General features: G+C 46.0%; 3 protein-coding genes across 3 annotated transcripts; 2 read left to right on the top strand and 1 right to left on the bottom strand.

Moving 5' to 3' along the window:
- The first annotated feature begins 7,149 nt into the window (after positions 1-7,149).
- On the top strand, positions 7,150-8,675 carry LOC133883993 (uncharacterized). Its single transcript, XM_062323403.1, has 2 exons — positions 7,150-7,566; positions 7,643-8,675. Exons 1-2 carry the CDS (start codon positions 7,328-7,330, stop codon positions 8,673-8,675), a joined length of 1,272 nt encoding a protein of 423 aa, XP_062179387.1. The 5' UTR covers positions 7,150-7,327.
- A 212-nt stretch (positions 8,676-8,887) lies between these two features.
- LOC133885638 (glutathione S-transferase T3-like) lies at positions 8,888-9,954 on the bottom strand. The gene is made up of 2 exons (XM_062325372.1): positions 9,615-9,954; positions 8,888-9,537 (listed from the first exon to the last, which is right to left on the bottom strand). Exons 1-2 carry the CDS (start codon positions 9,855-9,857, stop codon positions 8,971-8,973), a joined length of 810 nt encoding a protein of 269 aa, XP_062181356.1. The 5' UTR covers positions 9,858-9,954; the 3' UTR covers positions 8,888-8,970.
- Positions 9,955-11,280: 1,326 nt separating this feature from the next.
- On the top strand, positions 11,281-17,188 carry LOC133884631 (ABC transporter G family member 12-like). Its single transcript, XM_062324109.1, has 8 exons — positions 11,281-11,784; positions 12,044-12,123; positions 14,667-15,131; positions 15,292-15,417; positions 15,502-15,627; positions 15,743-16,300; positions 16,396-16,503; positions 16,608-17,188. Exons 1-8 carry the CDS (start codon positions 11,517-11,519, stop codon positions 16,971-16,973), a joined length of 2,097 nt encoding a protein of 698 aa, XP_062180093.1. The 5' UTR covers positions 11,281-11,516; the 3' UTR covers positions 16,974-17,188.
- The last annotated feature ends 1,728 nt before the right edge of the window (positions 17,189-18,916 follow it).

Genomic DNA, 18,916 nt, shown 5'->3' with positions numbered 1-18,916 from the left:
CAGCGAACATCCATGTCTTCATCTTGGCTTTGCTCATAGTCATAGATTGTGACTTCAACCTTTCATTCTTCATATCCTGGGTATTGCTTCTTGATTCCTCTGTAGATGGGCTTCTACGTATGTCTAGGTCCTAAAAGTATTCCCCACAGCAAGCGAGGAAGGTGTCCAGCGTGAAGACCATCACTCTCGTAGACGCCGGGAACGAGATCCATGTTGCGAAAAGTGGGATAATCAATCTCCTCTTCAGTTGGAACACACGGTAGAATGGGTGGATGTCCTCCAGTTGATTTGTGAGCGGTGAGCAGCTAACGAACCATCTATAAAGGAGAAGATAGGATATAAGAACTAACCTTAAAGATAGCAAGAGACAAGTATGAGAACTAAGGAAAAGCTCCTATGGGTTTAGAAGAACTAGGGAAAACCTTAGAACGACCACTCTAACTAGGATTGTGGTCCTACAGTCAGTATGGCTCTGATACAACCTTTGTCACACCTAGTTTTAATGGATAAAACCAAGTGCGGCTTATGTATGCCCAGGAAGTTCAACATATATAAGGACATCACAGGTGAAATAACAAAAGCAATACTTTAACTTACAACTATTTAACTCTTACATTAAAGACTTCACCTAAACATCCTAATAGCTAAACGACAGCAACTAAATGACGGTAGTGAAACAGAAGCATTGGTGACCTATCAACTCCACAGGCACTGACCGGAAGGCACGCTCCTAGTACACTAGATCGTCATCTTGAAAGTCTTCAAAGTCTTCCACTGAGCAACATATGTATTGTGGGAGATAGCAAGGGTGAGCACATGGAGTGCTCAGCAAGTGTGGGAAGATAATGATATGTAGGCTACAACAAGAATAGACTAACACATGCTATACTTGCGTAAATGTGAGTAAGGAAAATGGTAATGTAATTAAAAAGCATTAAGTAGTTGTTATGTGAATATAACCTAATGACCCGACAACTAACCATCCAAGGTTAACCATCCCATAAACCATAACCAACTAGTACCACAACCACCTAATCAAGTGAGGATACAAGCCTCCCATAATCAAGGGCACAGTTGTTATAACAGGTTTACACTTTGCAGAGGTTGTCCAACTTTTAGCCACGAGTCCTAATATCCATGTTGCCGTGTTTGCAAGACACTTAACACACGCAAGTGATGTGCCACCAGGAGAATCACTACAAAGCATGGTCCATTAATTAGGTCCTAGTACCCCAACGAATGCCAGCCATGTGTCTAATTGATATGCTAATCCTTACCCATATCGGCCTCCTATTTAAATGGTACTTCTTGGGTTGTTGCTCCTCGAACTGGTCCTTATATATGACACTTGGGCAAAGACTATCCAACAGGGAAATAACCAACAAAACCTAACAACTTTTTGTGGAACGTATCCACAAGCCCACCACATGAACCACCATTATCAAACCAACTCCTTGCCCAAGTCCTAGGGTTCCATATTACTAAAACAAGTTCATCATCACCATTGCATATATCAACTAAACATGTATATGACACTTCCCAACATCCCAAAAGAATAGCTAAGCAAATCTACCCAAGAGACTCATACCAACTACCCCTTAGGCTTCAAGGAATGTAAAGGAAGAACTAGGTAAATCTTAACATAGGTGACTACCCATCAAGTTGATAGACATTGCATGCAATTTTGTAAAATAAAACAATTAAAATATAGGTTCAAGATGATCAAGAACACTTGCCTTCTCCTTGCTGCTACTCAGTGTACTCTAGCCTTCTCCTTGGTGCTGCTCAGTGTACATTAGCTCCTGATCTTGACGTTGCTCAAATTGATCCGGGGCGTTGTTGACTAATCGCATAATTACCGGCAAAGCATATAAATAAATATACTAAGAATAGAGCACAAAACCAAAGAACAACAAGATAAAACCTATCTAGAAATATAGATCTCGAAGAAATGAATCTAACGGCGTAAGCGCTTAAAACAGAGTTACGACGGAAAAGATATGCTAAAAATAGTTTTAGGGTTTAATTTGAAAAAGAAAAGAACTAATTTGTAATTATAAAAAATTTAGGGACCTTTTGTAAAAATAGAGGGACCTATATGAAATTTTAGAAAATTTTAAGGACCTAAGTGTAAAAAGATATGGCTCTTTTTGTAAAAATAGAGAAATTTAGGGGCTAATTTGCAAAATTACCAATTTTCAGGAATTACCGTATTTATTTTTGTACTGAAAATCCTTATTTAATGTGTGGCTGGTTGACTGTGCAACATGTGGCTAACACATGTGCAAAAGGGCTGAGGTGGCGCTGGTTTAGCTTGCTGACAGGGCAGACGGGGTGACATGGCACCGATGTGGCATGTTGACCAGGCAGGTGAGGTGGCCAGTTGCTACCTTGGTTAATAAGGGACACATGGCGATATCTAATAGGTGGCTGAAATGGTATGGGTTGTTCTAATATGGACCGTGAGTCTCGGATCTGAGCGTAGAGAGATCGGCGGCCGGAGAAGAGAAGGTTGTGGCGACGTCGAGGGATTAATGGTAGCGCTATCGTCGAAAGGATGCCGAAACAACGCTCCGGCTCACCGGCGGTGACAGTGAGCGGCGGAACACAACAACAAGCACACAGGGACACATGATGGGAGGCTTACCAAAGGCGTGGCGATACGAGAAGAGGGCGAGCGATGGTGAGGTGCGACGGAGGGCTCGGGATCTCGTCGGTGGTGATGCTCCAGTAGCCGATCGACGAAGATGAGGTCGAAGAGGCTTCAACGGAGGCAGGCGGTTTTGATGGTGATTTCGGCAAAGGCTGGGTGGCCCTGGAACGGCTCGGGGATGAGCTTGACGAAAATGGCGGCAATGGCAGCTCTGCGACTTCGGATCTCGGCGATTCTGCACTGGATGCAACTAATTTGGGATGGGATAGAATGAGGGACCTCGAGGGAACATATATAGGCGGGAGAGAGGGCTCAGGGAGGGCCAGGACTCCAAGGCGGCGGCATTTTCCCGTTTGAACTCAACGCAGCAACGAAGTCAAGTCGGAGACGACAAGTCTGACGTGTGGGGTCCACCTGGTGGCGGCTCGGTGAGAAGGCGGGCTGGCGCGGGGCACTAGGCCGGGCGAGCGGGTGCGGCCCGGGCGGGAGTGCAGCAGAGGGGAGGGGCTGGCTGCGGGTTTGGGCCGAAGGCAGGCTGGGAGGAGAGAAGGAATGAGAGGGCGGCCCAGTAGATAAAGTACAACAGGATAAAATATCTTGTGGATAAAGTACATCCTCTGTAGAGTTAAAACTAAATATTCAGCTGTGCTCACGATTATGAACGACACTGAAAACCTACCTTGATTATAACTTGATATTTTTTGTTAGTCGAGTCACCTGTGATGGTGGGAATCATGGTTGAGGATGGTCAATCATAGTGGTGGAAACTATAATTGAGGGTTTGACCCTAGTGGATAGAACTTTGGTTGAGTGTTGGTTAGTTGGTTAAGTCAAGATAGATGGAATCTTGAGGTGATTTGTTATTCACTTAATTATTATTGCTTTTGAAATATTTTTACTTAAACGTTGATTTATGCAAGAGAGTCATATTATCCTTATTCTTATTAAGCCTTCATATGCATACTATTTCCTTCACAACTTGCTGAGTATGATAAGTGCTCACTCTTTCTATCACCAAATACTCAGTTGGAGATGATACCGAGGAGTACGCTGAAGGTGGATTGTTCTATGATACTTTCTACATCGATGATGCCTGTGGAAGAGTCGTAAAGGATTAGAGTTTTCATAGTTCGTTCAATTCTGCTATAGTTTATTTGGTTCTTCGATCATTGAAGGTCACTTTTTTCAGGCGGTTAATTCGATTAAGTATGGATATTGTAATGATTATCATCAATGAAGTCACTATATGTTGGGATTAATTCCTGGGCTCAACACATAGATGAGATTGATTTGTTTCTATAACTAGTCTCGATAATGGACTGCACCGACAACCACTCCCTAGGTGAACTTATGTTCCCCTCGGGCACAAGTGGTGCGACCAGACCCGACCATAACCATGTGGCAAACCACTCAGTCTCTCACATTCACGAAGGAGCTTGGAGGCTACTATCGGTGAAGAATAAGGGGGTGCCTTTTCAGGAGGGTCCACAATGGCAAAAGCCAGCTAGCAATTGAAATTATCAAGACCATGGCTCTATCACGTGACTAGACGGGGCTCGGGCGACCAGTCCATCTAATCTCATTTAATGCCATACACTTAAGTATTTTTCCTTCCCTAAGCATCTTCTCTCGATGAGCAAAGTCATAGTCGGTGCAGAGTTATAGTGCCTTGCCCCGTAGCATTAAATGCTACGGGATGGCCATCCAGGTAGGCATGGCGCCGTTGGACGGATGAGACAAGGTTTGCAGGACGATCAGGCAAGTGGGATGGTCTCACAAGCGATCATGCGGTTCTTGGTTACGAGACAAGGCGTACCGGTCGATCAGAGTAGGACGAACCTGCTTATCCTTCATTATCATAGGCTAGAAGTAGTTGGCTCCGTCAGTGTTAGGCTGATCTCAGGGTTTAGCACGATCTATTTGAATGTACCCTTCTCCTCCTACTATATAAAGGGAGGATAATCGAGCTTATAAGATAAGGAACTCATTCTATAACAAGTTTATACACACCATAAGAAAATAGATAGGACGTAACGTTGTTATACCATGGGAGACCTAAATCAGGATAACTTCTTGTATTCTTGAGTTTCCTACGACACACATACATCCATAGAAAACGTTGATCATGCATCCGTCGTCCAATACACCTGAAAATATTGTCAGGGATTTTAACCATCCACAAAACTTTTTATCAGATATAAAATTATGTTCATTTGATTTCCAGTCTAATCCGGTCTTTTTTATTTGTTATTAGAAAAGACAACTGACTCGGTTAACATGACTATACTTTAACTAGAAAATTCAAAATTAAATTATAAAATGCTGCGACATTTTCTTTTGTTATTCAACTTGTTTGGAACATGCACCAGGATTATGTCTATCAGTAATCATCACAACTTAATGAACATTTTTCCGCGTTCAAGATTATGTCCATTAGTGTCACATTCGCCGGATACCGCAGCGCCCGAGCCCTGCTGCCCAAAGCATCGCATAACAGACTTCCTCGATGCCAGATCCGCTTGTGCTACCTTCGGAGATCACCTGCCGACTCAGAGACAGGATTTAATTTATTGATGGTAACCAGTCAAATTTTATAGTTATCCAATTTACCACTTCAGTCTGGTTTTACAAACCGAACGGTAATCGAATTTGAATTAAAAAATTTAAAAAATAAAAAATTTAAAAAATTCTAAAAAACTAGAGACAATTCTAAGACCTTCTGTGAAATGTTTTTTTAAAAATAATATCATTTGCATCATATTTTACATGGAGGAAGTTTGAAAAAATGAAAAAAGTTAAAACATGCGACTCAGTTATTAACTCATGTTAAGAAAAAAGTTAACATGCAAAAAAAATATTTTTCTTGTGCAGGACGTATCTTAAGAGGATCTTTAAAATTAATTTCACTTCATTTAAAATTTTATTAATTTTTCCATGATTTTTACAAAGTTCATGAGTATAAAGTAAATATGTTAAGAAACAACATTGTAATTAATTTTTCATGTCTATCATTATTTTTACTACATAAAGAATAGTATAAATAAACTAATAAAAGTAGTTTCACTTATTTTGGAGGTGTGATGGGACAGTTATGAATTAATCTAGTCACAACACATTTACACAATCCTGCATGTTACAATAACAAATTCATGAGTTCATGTATTTTTAAAAGACATAGGATCATGTAAGAAGACTAACAAAATTAGTTTCATGATTTTTGGATTAGCAAAGAGTAAACTATGCATTTAACTTGTTTTAACAAATACATTTTCTCACAGAAAAATTTCAACTTTTTTATGAGAATAAATACTTTTATCATGTAGATCATGTTACAAGGAAATCAACAAAATTTGTTTCACTTAATTTCAAGCTTAGATGAATTAGATATTGATTTTACAAGATTGAGCCAGTTTTTGGATTTTTTTGTTGAACTTCACTGAAAATCGAGAAAACCGCTTGATAAATAAAAAAAACCGAGCGGTTACCGACAGAAACTGAATGGTTACCGATAATGCGAAAAAATCGAGAAAACCGATCGATAAATCAAGAAAATCGTTCGGTAACCGGTCCACGAACAGAGAATCTGGCTTTTTTTTTTCAAATATCAAATTTTAGCAAATGAATTTTGTGCGAATTTCAGTTAAATTCCAAGCCGTTATCGCAATAATCGCGTATTTTTGTTTACCACTGGGGAGCGGTTACCGTTTAAAAAACGGTAAGTAAAACCCTGCTCGGAGCTCACCAACGGTTGCTTCATCTGTGTCTCCCACTAATTCGATATCACCCCGGAACTCATCTATGCAGAGCCTCCCGAGCTCCTTCGCTCGCCAGATTTAATTTTTATTCATAACATGTGTAGTTTATTAGGATTCTGTTGCTCACCTATTAATCTATAAATAAATATGAGTTCATTCTTTTAAAGCATCACATGAATAGATCATTTACACATATTTAATTATTATCCTATTACAATGCATAAATATATAACTAGTACTTTCAAATGACTATAGTTCCAGTAACTTCCGGGAACAACAAATGCTTGGAAGAGTTACGGTCAAAAGACGTATACTGGAGGCTGTATCGAGAAGTTCAAAACGCCCAGTAAAAGAAAAAAAAAAAGAACCGAGGAATGTTTCACTACCCCTCAACCATCGACGACAGAAAAACCGTGGACGAGTTTTCGAAGAAATTCCCTGCGCTTGAGGGTTCTTGCTGCAAAGAGCGCCTTAGAGCATCTCCATCCGGCCCCCTAAAATTGACCCCTTATATCTTCATATAGGGGTTCTTCCTATCCAGACTGACCCCCTATTTCTCTGTGCGCTCCAACCGACCCCCTAAATCTGACCCCTTATATTTCACTCACCCATATTTTAATATTATCCTTTAACTACCAAATTAATTCTAACGGCTATATTTCTAACGGTTTTTTCCCAACAGCTATTTTTTGCAACGGTTACTTTTTTTCAACGTTTTTTTTTTCAACGGCTATTTTTCCCAACGGCTATTTTTTCCCAACGGCTACTCTTTTGTCCAACAGCTATTTATTTTTCAACGGCTACTTTTTTTCAAACGGCTAGTTTTTTCTAACAGCTACTTCCAACTCTATGTAAACCCGGCCAGTCCCCGGTTGCCATTCACAAGTCACACTCCTTTGTAGTTCCCTCTCTGATCGAAATGAGTCATCATTTTCTGGTAGATTCATCGTCGTCGGAGGAGGATGATGACGACGAATTCATTCTTGCTACACTACACCAAGCACACACTCAATATGCGCTTTTGAATGCTGCACGACCTGGGGGTTCTGTGCCTGGACGTCAGTATATCAACCGCAACAGAGAAGCCGGGCATTGGAGGCTATACGAAGACTACTTTTCAGATGCTCCTACCTACGGTCCAACTTTCTTTCGTCGCAGGTTTGTATCTGTTTTTGTTTGTTCATTATTTTTGTGCATCCTCTGGGGTTCGGCTGATTCTTATTACTTTCTTCAGGTTTAGAATGTCTCGTTCTCTATTTCTTCGCATACTGCAAGCTGTAGAACAACATGATGATTATTTTGTGCAGAAAAGAGATAGAATCAGACGTCTTGGGTTATCTCCTTTGCAGAAGATAACCGCAGCATTTAGGATGCTAACTTATGGAGTAGCAGCAGATGCTACTGATGATTATATTCGGATTGCAGAAAGTACTGCTGTAGAGAGTCTTAAAAGGTTTGTGAAAGCTATTGTTGAAATCTTCGGTGATGAGTACCTGAGATCCCCAAATGATAATGATACAGCTAGATTACTTACAATTGGAGAGCAAAAGGGTTTTCCCGGTATGCTTGGGAGCATAGATTGCATGCATTGGAAGTGGAAGAATTGCCCTGCAGCATGGCAAGGTCAGTTTACCGGTCATGTGCACGAGCCCACCATTATTCTAGAAGCCGTTGCTTCACATGATCTTTGGATTTGGCATGCCTTCTTTGGTTTACCAGGATCTCACAATGATATTAATGTTCTGCACCGTTCTCACCTATTTGCAAATCTAGCTGAAGGGCACGCTCCAGAAGTGAACTACACCATTAATGATCATAATTATACAATGGGGTATTACCTTGCAGATGGCATATATCCTCAATGGGCCACATTTGTTAAGCCAATACCATCTCCACAAGGGAATAAGAGGAAATATTTTACGAAAGTACAAGCAGCGGTGAGGAAGGAGGTGGAACGAGCATTTGGAGTTCTGCAATCTCGTTTTGCCATTGTTCGTGGGCCAGCAAGATTTTGGGATCAAGACACACTAGGACAAATCATGACAGCTTGTATCATCATGCATAATATGATCGTTGAAGATGAGCGAGATGCAGAAGGTGACCACCATTTTGATGGGATGGGAGAAGTTGTGACAGCTTCTCATCGTCCTACGGCTGAACTGCAAGCGTTTCTTCGAACTCATCTAGCCATTACTAACAGGGAAACTCACTCACAGCTTCGTGATGATCTAGTCGAGCACCTGTGGAAAAAATATGGAGGGGTGTAGTGTGTAGTTGTACCAATATAGTCGGTACCTGCCATGTACTGTTTTAATTATGTATGCACTCGTAATAATGTAGTCAGTACCTATTATGTATGCAGTTGTAATAACGTATGGTAATGTATGCAGATTTTTCATCACACAACAACTAACATAGATAGTCTGTACAACTAACATAGATAGTCCATAAAACTAACATAGAGTTTGTACAACATACTTAAAGTTTATACAACATACTTAAAGTTTATACAACATACTTAAAGTGCCAACAAAATACTTAAAGTTCTATATATGAAGTAGCTCAACCCGAGCCTGTGCCAAACAGCCGAGCAATGATCTCATCCTGCAAGCGTGTATAGTAATGTCGTTGTCGCTCACTCATAGCACTAAGATCCATATTCATCACCTTATCATCTTCAATCCTTCTCCTTAACTCAATATCTTGTTCCTTCAGTTCAATCTTTTTCTTCTCAAGTGCAAGTCTTTCATCATTGCGCTCTTTTTTTGCAACCTCTTTCAAGGCTTCTGCCTCTTTCTTCTTAGCCCACAAGTTTTCCATCGCTTCCATGTAAAGATTATCTCCAGAAGAAATGGGATTTTTACCTCGCCGCTGTCGCTCTTTCTCCGCCTTCCTACCTACTGGCCTAACCACGGGCTCTGAAGTATGACCCTCCCCATCAACCTCTAGATGACTCTCATTGGTCCCAGGACTGGACAATGGACTTCCAGTGGTGGATGTCTTCTGTTTTTTCTCGCCGCACCTATCCTTCCACTTTTGCTCGTGCTGCAAGATATTCCAACAATGCAACAATCCGAACGATCTGCCTTTCGGATCTTTTGACTTATACAATTCACATGCATGCATTACCTACACATGTAAGTACACCTTATTAGACTTGCACCACCATATAAAATGACAATCAAATAAAGAAGAGAACATTATACCTTATCTTGTTCTGTCACCCCGCTTTGCCTCCTGTTTTGAATCTGAACATAACATCCACAAAATCGGTTAACACCTTCTAGTATGACAGACCAACGATGCTGTAGAGAATTGGAATTACGATCAGATGCAAAGTCCTTGTGCTCATGAAAATAATCAGTAATTCTTTGCCAATACGTAGCACGTGATTGTTCATTCCCTTGTATAGCATCCAAACTAACTTCTAGCCATGCCGACACCAACATGTTGTCTTCTTTTACACTGAAATTTTTTGATCTAGCCTTTTTTGCTTTTTGGGATGCACCAGCTTCTACATGTGGCGTTTGTTGCTCCTCAAGTGGGCTTGCAAATTGACTATAATCCCAATACGGTCCATTGTCTTCAATGTTTGGATCACTCATCAAATCCAAAAAACTATCCATTGTTGTAACCTACACCTGCATAACACAAATTGTATACATATAATCAATTTTTAGCATTGCAAAATTTACACATAATCAATTTCTACCATTTCTCTCTAAAGCCGGCCCACTCCAAACCTCTCTGCAGCCGGCTCCAAATATCTCCCCGTCGCCTCACTCTCCCAGTCGCCTCCCTCCTCCTCTCTCCCACTCCCCGGCCGGACTCCCTCCCTCTCTCCAGCCGGACTCCTTCTGTGCCAGACTCCCTCCCTCTCCGAGTTCCTCTCTCGCTCAGATCTGCTGGGCGGGGCACCGGAGGTGCTGAGCCGGCGGCGCGGGCAGGGGGGCAGCGGCGCGGGATGCCAAGGGGCCCGGCGGCGCGAGCGGTGGGGCAGCGACGCGAGCGGCGAAGGGGGCCAGCGGCGCGGGCGGCCAAGGGGTCCGGCGGCGTGGGCCACGCGGAGGAGGCGGCTGCGTCGGCCAAAACGGAGGAGCCGGCTGCCAGGCAAGCGGAGGAGGCATCAGCGTGCCAAGCGATGGGACAGGGGAGGGGGGCGAAGGTGTACCTGGCGTGGATGGCGGAGGAGATGTCTGTGGCGGCGCGGGAAGCCGGCGAAGGGGGCCAGCGGCGCGGGCGGCCAAGGGGTCCGGCGGCGCAGCCAGGGGGCCAGCGGCGCGAGCGGCGAAGGGGGCCAGCGGCGCGGGCGGCCACGGGGTTCGGCGGCGTGGGGCACGCGGAGGAGGCGGCTGCGTCGGCCAAAACGGAGGAGCCGCTTGCCGGGCAAGCGGAGGAGGCGTCGGCGTGCCAGGCGGCGGGACAGGGGAGGGGGGGCGAAGGTGTACCTGGCGTGGATGGCGGAGGAGATGTCCGTGGCGGCGCGGGAAGCTCGGTCGTTGATGGATAGGGGCTCGGTACACACTTCCTACAGATGAGGTTCGAAGATGTAATTTTAGGGGTCCCTCAAAGATGAGGGGTGAGAAAGGGAGCCGGTTGGAGAGGTTTTTGTACTGTTTTTCCTAAAAAATAGGATAAGGAGTGGGAAAGGGGGCCGGATGGAGATGCTCTTAGGGTTTTCTCGATCGTCTGCATTAATCACGAATCAGAACTAACCCAGCTGGTCGAGTGGAGTGGAACCAACCGGCCGGACTTGATTAGGCGCAGTTACTCCGGTCACCTGCTTCACAACCCCCCGCTATCAATGCGTGATGTACCAGCAGCACTGCTGCCTCCGTCGCTCGCTCGCCACCTCCCCAACCGTGAATTGAAAACCGCTGATGGCTGAAGCCGAGGCACTCTCTCAGGAGCGGAAAGCCCAACCCAGCGCTAACTCTCTCCATCCCCTCCATTAATAGGAGGGATGCGTGTTGCCGGTAGCTAAGCGAAGCGAGCTGTCTGCCTCGCCTCGCCCCGCCCCGCCGAGCGAGCGAGAGCCACAGCACCGAGTACTGTATCTTGGAGGCGCGCTAGGTCGCTAGCTGCTACCAATCTTGGACTAGGAAGAAATGGACGTCGGCGGCAGAGGAAGAGGAGGAGATGGTAGTAACGGGATGGCGGCATGGCGGGGGGCGGTGTCCCCGGCGGCGCGGTACGCGGAGTCCGGCGGGGCGAGCCTGACGTGGGAGAACCTGACGGGCGTGCTGCCGGGCGGCCGCGGGCGGGCGACCAAGAAGCTGGTGCAGGGGCTGTACGGCTACGCGGTGCCCGGCCGGATCGTCGCCATCATGGGGCCATCCGGCTCCGGCAAGTCCACACTCCTCGACTCACTCTCCGGTACGCACCCGCACTCCCTGCCCTTCTTCTTCCTCGCGTCGTGCGCCCACGCGTGGAATTGAACACCAAGGTCCGTACCTAGGTGCCTCCATGGACTGTTTGGATCAGGTTGTGGTTAAGACTAATCCAGACAGTTCATGGTGCAACAAAATTATTAACTTTTTTAACATTTTGCAATTGAAAATTATAAGGAGGCTAACTTCTATGGAACTTTAATTCAGTGAAGACGATGGGTTAATTTCGTGTGAGTGAACTGCAGGGAGGCTAGCGAGGAACGTGGTGCTGACCGGGAAGGTGCTGCTCAACGGCAAGAAGAGGCGGCTCGACTATGGCGTCGTGGTGAGAAGAGCTACCCCACCATGCAAATTAATCAATACATCATGCGTTTCATACCCCCAACTTTGCACCCTCATCTTGCCATGCCCAAAAAAAATCCTTAGCTACCTACCATACATATTTGCATGCTCTTTCTTTTTCCAATTTTAGTTGATTGATATATGGACTCTATTTCAATATTCTATATGGTCAGCGACTTTTGAGCGCAAATCATAAGCATCTTCGCCCCATTTGTAAGGGTTGATGTCGATTTCGTCAGGGTGTACGAAGTATCGGATAGCAAGATTCAGACTCAGATCATGTTCGGAGAGACCTGGTAGGTGACCTGCCAAGCCCACGTGGAACCGATCGGACGATCGAGTTCAGGATCCGACGGTTGTGGATGCATGGCAGCAACATATAATTCCACATTTCCACGTGCCACGGAATAATGGATGGGCGATATGTACCAAACCAATCCATATAGGAGGCATCATGACCGTGATGTGTCTGCATGTCCCTAATTAGTTTGCCGGTAGCTCCCACATCAGAATTATTTTGTTCATTTTCCTCAAAACTATAGTTTTTAAGGTGGTAAAGTGAGATGTGACAATCCACTCCCATCTAGCCACTTAGGCGATTATGAGACGTGGTGAGACAACTACATACCCAACAAAACAACCTCCAGCAAGAGGAATAAAAAGAAAAATGAAAAGAAAAAAAAAAGAGGAGATGGGAGGGGTCTGATCTAGCCCATACCCCTTGCCTACCCCTCTCCCTCTCCCTTCCTCTTTCACTCTTTCTCTCTTTTTCCTCTCCCTTGTTCTTCACTGCTTATGGTAAGACTGGGTGAAGTCTTGCTATCTCGGAGCGCCTTATCGCCTAGGCAATGCCTTAAAAACCACTCAAAACAAGAATATTTTGCCCCTTTTTTAACCTAATCTTGCTTTTAGTAGGTATAATTTTCAAACTACCCATCCTAGCTTTTCTTGGTTCATGGGATTAAGAGGGCCAAATTGTATCTGCCATGATGGAGGCATGGAGCGTACAGTTCGTACAAAATCACCCATGTTCAGAACTTCTGAATTTACTAGGACTTCATACTAATTTCGGCACAATTCCCCCAAGAAACATATAAAAATCCTGTGTTTCAACTTTCAGAAGAGCCCTAGTCCCTAGATAGTCCCAAGCCACTTCCCAGCTGCCTGCACCATCTGAAAATGAACTACCGGAGTACTACGAATTGAATGCCCAACCAATTCAGGGAATGACATTCATTACTGATGTGGTTGTAGATCACTTTGGGATCTTTGAACGAATATTACACTACCACTAGTTTATCGAAACCAATATGGTTGCCAATATTTCGATTCCACATTATTGTCGCCAATTAATAAAATATCAATTGTTGAATAGACTAGTCTATCTACTTGGCACTAGCTGAGCTACTTTGAATTGTCCGCGATTGAATCTTTCCTTTTTGGAACAAAGAAATACCGCAAACACTTTCAATTCAAGGAGAGTGGCAACTTAAACCTATTACCTCAGTTGCCACAAACAGGCCCTTAGTTATGCGACCAGGCTGCAGGGCCTGTAAAATAGTATATTCCACTACAATTTAAGTAGTGCTGAGCTTGTGATAATTGGCATAAATCCTTAAGTAATGCTATGAAAATGTTAGATTTGAGTCTTTTGGTATGTCTTGTAGTACCTAGTATCCACCTTGTTTCCTGCCCTTGCAAATTTAATTGTCCTGTTCTTTGTTCTTAGATTTGAAGAATGACTTTCTCAGTGAGCCTAGCCAATTCAGTTAGAGCTATACTTATATACAGTATTCAACTCTTATGTCTAGAGGCATAAAATTTCCAGACAAAAGGACTAGTGTGACATATTTTGGTCAGTTATTGACGAAACTATTCCTTCCGCCAATCAAATCTGACTAGTAATATTTTTTCCGAAGAAAGGAGTAAGGGCTCTGGCATTCATTCGAAGCAGAGGAAACTTCGGACTATGTAAAGGTGGCTAATTGGACTAAGCCTAACGGGCCAGCTAGAGGCATAGGAAAAATAGCCCAGTTCAGGCACAACACGGAATGAGAGTAAACGGACTGGGTCAGCACGGTACGGTTAGGTGGGTCGTGCCTGTGCCGGAGTCGCGGCACGTCGGACCGGTACGGCACGGCCTATTTAAGTTTTTCTATTTTTCTAAAGTTTTATATAATTTGTTTATCCCTAATACATAAAGAGATGCTTAACAGGGTGGTAGAGTGGTTGTTTCCTATATATGAGATTGTGAGTTCAATCCTAACATCTGATAGTTTTTTGATGTTTTTTCCGATTTCCTTGTGTTAACGGGCGGACTGGCAAAAAACATCATTAGGCATATCGTGCCGCGGGCCGTGCCGTGCCGAGTCGGGCCACCCATTTGAACACCTCTGGGACTATGAACTTATTTGATGTCACGAGCTAGCAAAATTTTTTTTGAGGAAAATAAGCTAGCAAATTGACCTTGACACAGTCAACTGTATACTATCTGATGTCAACGTCTTTGTGGACCCGACACGACAGGCTTACGTGACCCAAGAGAACGTGCTGCTGAGCACCCTGACGGTGCGCGAGACGGTGACCTACTCGGCGCTGCTGCGGCTGCCGTCGAGCATGAGCAAGTCGGAGGTGCGGCGCGTGGTGGACGACACGCTGGACGAGATGGGCCTCCGGGAGTGCGCCGACCGCAATGTCGGCAACTGGCACCTCCGCGGCATCAGCGGCGGCGAGAAGAAGCGGCTGAGCATCGCGCTGGAGATCCTCACCCACCCGCGCCTCCTCTTCCTGGACGAGCCCACCAGCGGCCTCGACAGCGCCGCCGCCTTCTCCGTCGTACAGACGCTCCGCCACCTCGCCGTCGACGGCGGCCGCACCATCGTCTCCTCCGTGCACCAGCCCAGCAGCGAGGTCTTCGCGCTCTTCGACGACCTCTGCCTCCTCTCCAGCGGGGAGTGCGTCTACTTTGGAGACGCAAAGCAGGCAACACAGGTACGTACACCCTCATATCATTTTTTTTCTTTCCGTATAGAAAGGTTTGCATTCACAGTTGCAATCTTCTCCAAACGCTGCTTGTTATGTTGATAATTATCAATTCAAAATGCATTTCGATCGCATTTGAAACATGTTGCTCTGTTGTTCTTGCATGCAGTTCTTTGCCGAAACAGGGTTCCCCTGCCCCAGCCGGAGGAACCCGTCGGACCATTTCCTCCGGTGCGTCAACTCTGACTTTGACGAAGTCGCCACCACCATGAAAGGATCCATGAAGCTGCGAGCAGTACGTGCCCTGGACTTTAAGCCGTTTGTTTTTTTCTTTATACATATGATTTCTGATGGAATTTTTGTCAAATTTTGTTTGAAGGAGGCAGAGCTTGACCCCTTCTTGAATTACTCGACGTCGGAGATCAGAGAACGGCTAGTGGACAAGTACCGGATCTCGGAATACGCCATGATGGTTAGGAACACGATACACGAGATAACAAAGATCGTAAGCATCTCTTCACCGTGCCTCAGTTTCCATTCAAACATTTAGATAATATTTTTGATAAGTTCCAAATCTTGGATGTTTTGAATTTTCAATCAGTTGTGAATTGCATTTGCAGGAGGGTGTGATGGAGGAGGTGGTCCGTGGCAGCCAGGCGAGCTGGTTCAAGCAGCTGCGCACACTAACGAGACGGTCCTTCACCAACATGTCCCGCGACTTCGGCTACTACTGGCTGCGCATCATCATCTACATCCTCATGGCCATCTGCCTGGGCACTATCTACTACGACGTGGGCACGAGCTACACGGCCATCCAGGCGCGCGCCTCGTGCGGCGGCTTCGTCTCGGGCTTCATGACCTTCATGTCCATCGGCGGCTTCCCGTCCTTCATCGAGGAGATGAAGGTCTTCACCCTCGAGCGCCAGAACGGCCACTACGGCGTCGCCGCATATGTCATCTCCAACTTCCTCTCCTCCATGCCGTTCCTGCTCGCCGTGTCCTGGGCCAGCGCATCCATCACCTACTGGATGGTCAAGTTCCGGCCGGGGTTCAGCTACTACGCCTTCTTCGCGCTCAACCTCTACGGCGGCGTCTCCGTCATCGAGAGCCTCATGATGATAATCTCTGCCCTCGTGCCAAACTTCCTCATGGGACTCATCCTCGGCGCCGGCGTCATTGTAAGTCTCCTTAATTGTTTGCCATGTTGTTCTACTTCTTCATTAGTGATCAGTGTACTTATGCTCGCACTGAACCTTGTCGCGTGATTCCTCAGGGGATCATGATGTTAACGTCTGGATTCTTCCGGCTGCTTCCGGAACTTCCGAAGATTTTCTGGCGCTACCCCGTGTCCTACATTGTCTATGGCTCATGGGGTTTGAAGGTATGATACTTCAAATTTCAGTATATAGGTTCACTAGTTGGATCAAGAAATACAAACCGGAAACTCTGATACCAAATATTTTTCATGGTTGGTGTTGCATACAGGGCGCGTACAAGAACGACCTGATCGGGCTGGAGTTCGAGCCGATGATGTCGGGGCAGCCGAAGCTGACTGGCGAGTACATCATCACCGAGCTGATGGGGCTGAGCCTGAACCAATCCAAGTGGCTGGACCTCGCCATGATCTTTGTCCTTCTCTTCTCCTACCGCCTAACCTTCTTCATCGTCCTCAAGGTCAAGGAGGCAGCCGCGCCATACATCCGCGTCGCCTACACGCGCTTCACCGTTAAGCGCCTGGAGCGGCGCGCATCTTTCAGGAAGACCCTGGCCATGACGTCGCTGTCTAAGCGGCACAACCCGCCGCACCCCATGGCCATCCAGGAGGGGCTCAACTCCCCCTTGCCGTACTGAGCCGAGGAGCAAGGGCTGAGAGCGCAGACGGCAGCTAATGGTAGCAGTTGATATTACGATTACTTGTGGATGTGGTTACATATATGTTTAAAGTTATTTGTTTGTTTAGCTGTTGGAGTGTTCACAAAGATACCCACAGTATAGTCTTCAAAACATTGGTTTTACTGTAATAACTCTCTGAACACAATACATATACAAGATAGTGTTTGTGCCAACTTGTTTTGTTTGACTTTTTGCTATGTGAACGATTAATTCGTGCAACGATCCTTCAGAAAATCATGCAGCGAAAAATACTCTAGGATTGTTATTATATTATTATTTTGTCACGTATATGCAGGAGAATAATATTGTTTAAGTTGTCAGAACAATCTTTACTACTTAAAAAGTCTCTAATGATCTCACAATCACCCTAAATCTCATGCCCACCCCTAAATTCTTGCACCATGGGATGGCTCATATCCCTTCTACGGTCCGACCTTCCTTCCATCCAACGGCCATGTGGTATCCGGTGTTCCCAGCCCGCATTCCACGTCTTTCACCATTCCTCACATCATTCCATCCCGCATTGCCACCCCAATCACGCCTCCCTCAAAGCAGCGCTTCCTCCTTCGAAGTTGTGACCGGTGAGCCGGCCATCATTGTCTGCCTCCTCCGCCTAGGATGGCGCCGATGTCTTACATCGAAGTCGGGTCCGATCGGGTCGGCAGCCCCGACTGGTGATCCACGTGTCACCGCCATCTCGTCTTCCCTCTCGCGCATCGCCACCGACGTCACCGCATTCATCGTCCTCATCCTCCCCGTAGTGTAGTGTGCGCAAGTGCCTTGCCCACCGCCTCCTCCCCATAGCAGCCAACGTTAAAAAGCCTCGCTCTGCGTCTGATGCCTCACAGTGGTCGTGCCACCTTTACAACGCGTGGAGCCACTCCTCAACGGCGACTGTGTCGCCTCTCGTGGAGCTTCTCCTCAACGGCATCGCAGGTAGCCCCTCTTTTCCTCCTCCCTCATATCCGTCCGCTGCCAACTCGAGTGGGTGACTGACATCGTGGAGGCGCCACGCTATTCCCCTTTTGTCCTCTCCCCACAACTCTGCCTTGCTGCCATCGACCTCAATCCAGCCATCGCTGCCGCTTCATCCGGTGGTGCTGCCGCCTTGTTCGCACGTATGGGGAAGCGGGCGCCACGACATATGAGGAAGGAGTGAACAGGGCAGCAGGAGAAATGAAGAGGACGATGGAGAGGCGGGGGAGTACCATGGGGAAGAAGGGGCGCACCGATGTACGCTCACTGCCATATCGATGCCTTTGCTGGCATGCGCTCTGGATCTGATTACTACCATGTCGGCATCCTATAGGCGAGGTCCCAGGTGCATGCACTACCCCCACCCTGCCCCGGACCTCCTTCACAGGCTTCGCCCCAAATCCTAGCTGGGACTAGACCATGCCCCTCCACCGATTCACCATCTCGCACCCCAAATCTGGCTTCTAGCCTCTGGCCATCTGGAGGAATCCGACCAGTTCGACAGTGTAGTTCCATCGTGGTTTGCCTCTCCATCTCTCATCCACTGAGTTTACTATGCTATGCAGCTGTTGGGGTTGGGATAACCGACCGGCTCTACGGCCAGCGGCCCACTGCTGATTTCCATGGCAAGCATTGAGGCATGTCACTATGGTTCCTCACGTGTTGCTGCGACAGCTTGCTCTATCTAGTCAAGGTTCTTATATTGTTACCGTGAAGATCGACTTATATTAGCAGGGTGGCAAAAATTACCGGCCCAAGAATTTCTTGCAAGTTGACAAAACCTAGATCGTATGCCCTTCTTGATCATAAAAAATGACAAAGTATGGTCACCTCTCTATTTAAACCCATGGCCAAGCAAACATTGGTGGCTGTCATGTTCTTCTGAAATTCTTTATGTTGTGCTCGATGGCTCGAATTCAGTTTAT

This window comes from Phragmites australis, chromosome 11 (genome assembly GCF_958298935.1).
Source record: "Phragmites australis chromosome 11, lpPhrAust1.1, whole genome shotgun sequence".
NCBI classification, from domain to species: domain Eukaryota; kingdom Viridiplantae; phylum Streptophyta; class Magnoliopsida; order Poales; family Poaceae; genus Phragmites; species Phragmites australis.
The sequence above is the reverse complement of the archived record's forward strand: the minus strand, read 5'-3'. Positions and strand labels throughout refer to the sequence as shown.

Excerpts from the sequence above, each read along its gene's own strand:
- LOC133883993 (XM_062323403.1), top strand. The coding sequence starts at position 7,328 with ATGAGTCATCATTTTCTGGTAGATTCATCGTCGTCGGAGGAGGATGAT. Across the intron at positions 7,567-7,642 it reads CCAACTTTCTTTCGTCGCAG|GTTTAGAATGTCTCGTTCTC; the intron begins GTTTGTATCTGT and ends TACTTTCTTCAG.
- LOC133884631 (XM_062324109.1), top strand. The coding sequence starts at position 11,517 with ATGGACGTCGGCGGCAGAGGAAGAGGAGGAGATGGTAGTAACGGGATG. Across the intron at positions 15,132-15,291 it reads ACGCAAAGCAGGCAACACAG|TTCTTTGCCGAAACAGGGTT; the intron begins GTACGTACACCC and ends TCTTGCATGCAG. Across the intron at positions 15,418-15,501 it reads GATCCATGAAGCTGCGAGCA|GAGGCAGAGCTTGACCCCTT; the intron begins GTACGTGCCCTG and ends TTTTGTTTGAAG.
- LOC133885638 (XM_062325372.1), bottom strand. The coding sequence starts at position 9,857 with ATGTTGGTGTCGGCATGGCTAGAAGTTAGTTTGGATGCTATACAAGGG. Across the intron at positions 9,538-9,614 it reads GGGTGACAGAACAAGATAAG|GTAATGCATGCATGTGAATT; the intron begins GTATAATGTTCT and ends TTACATGTGTAG.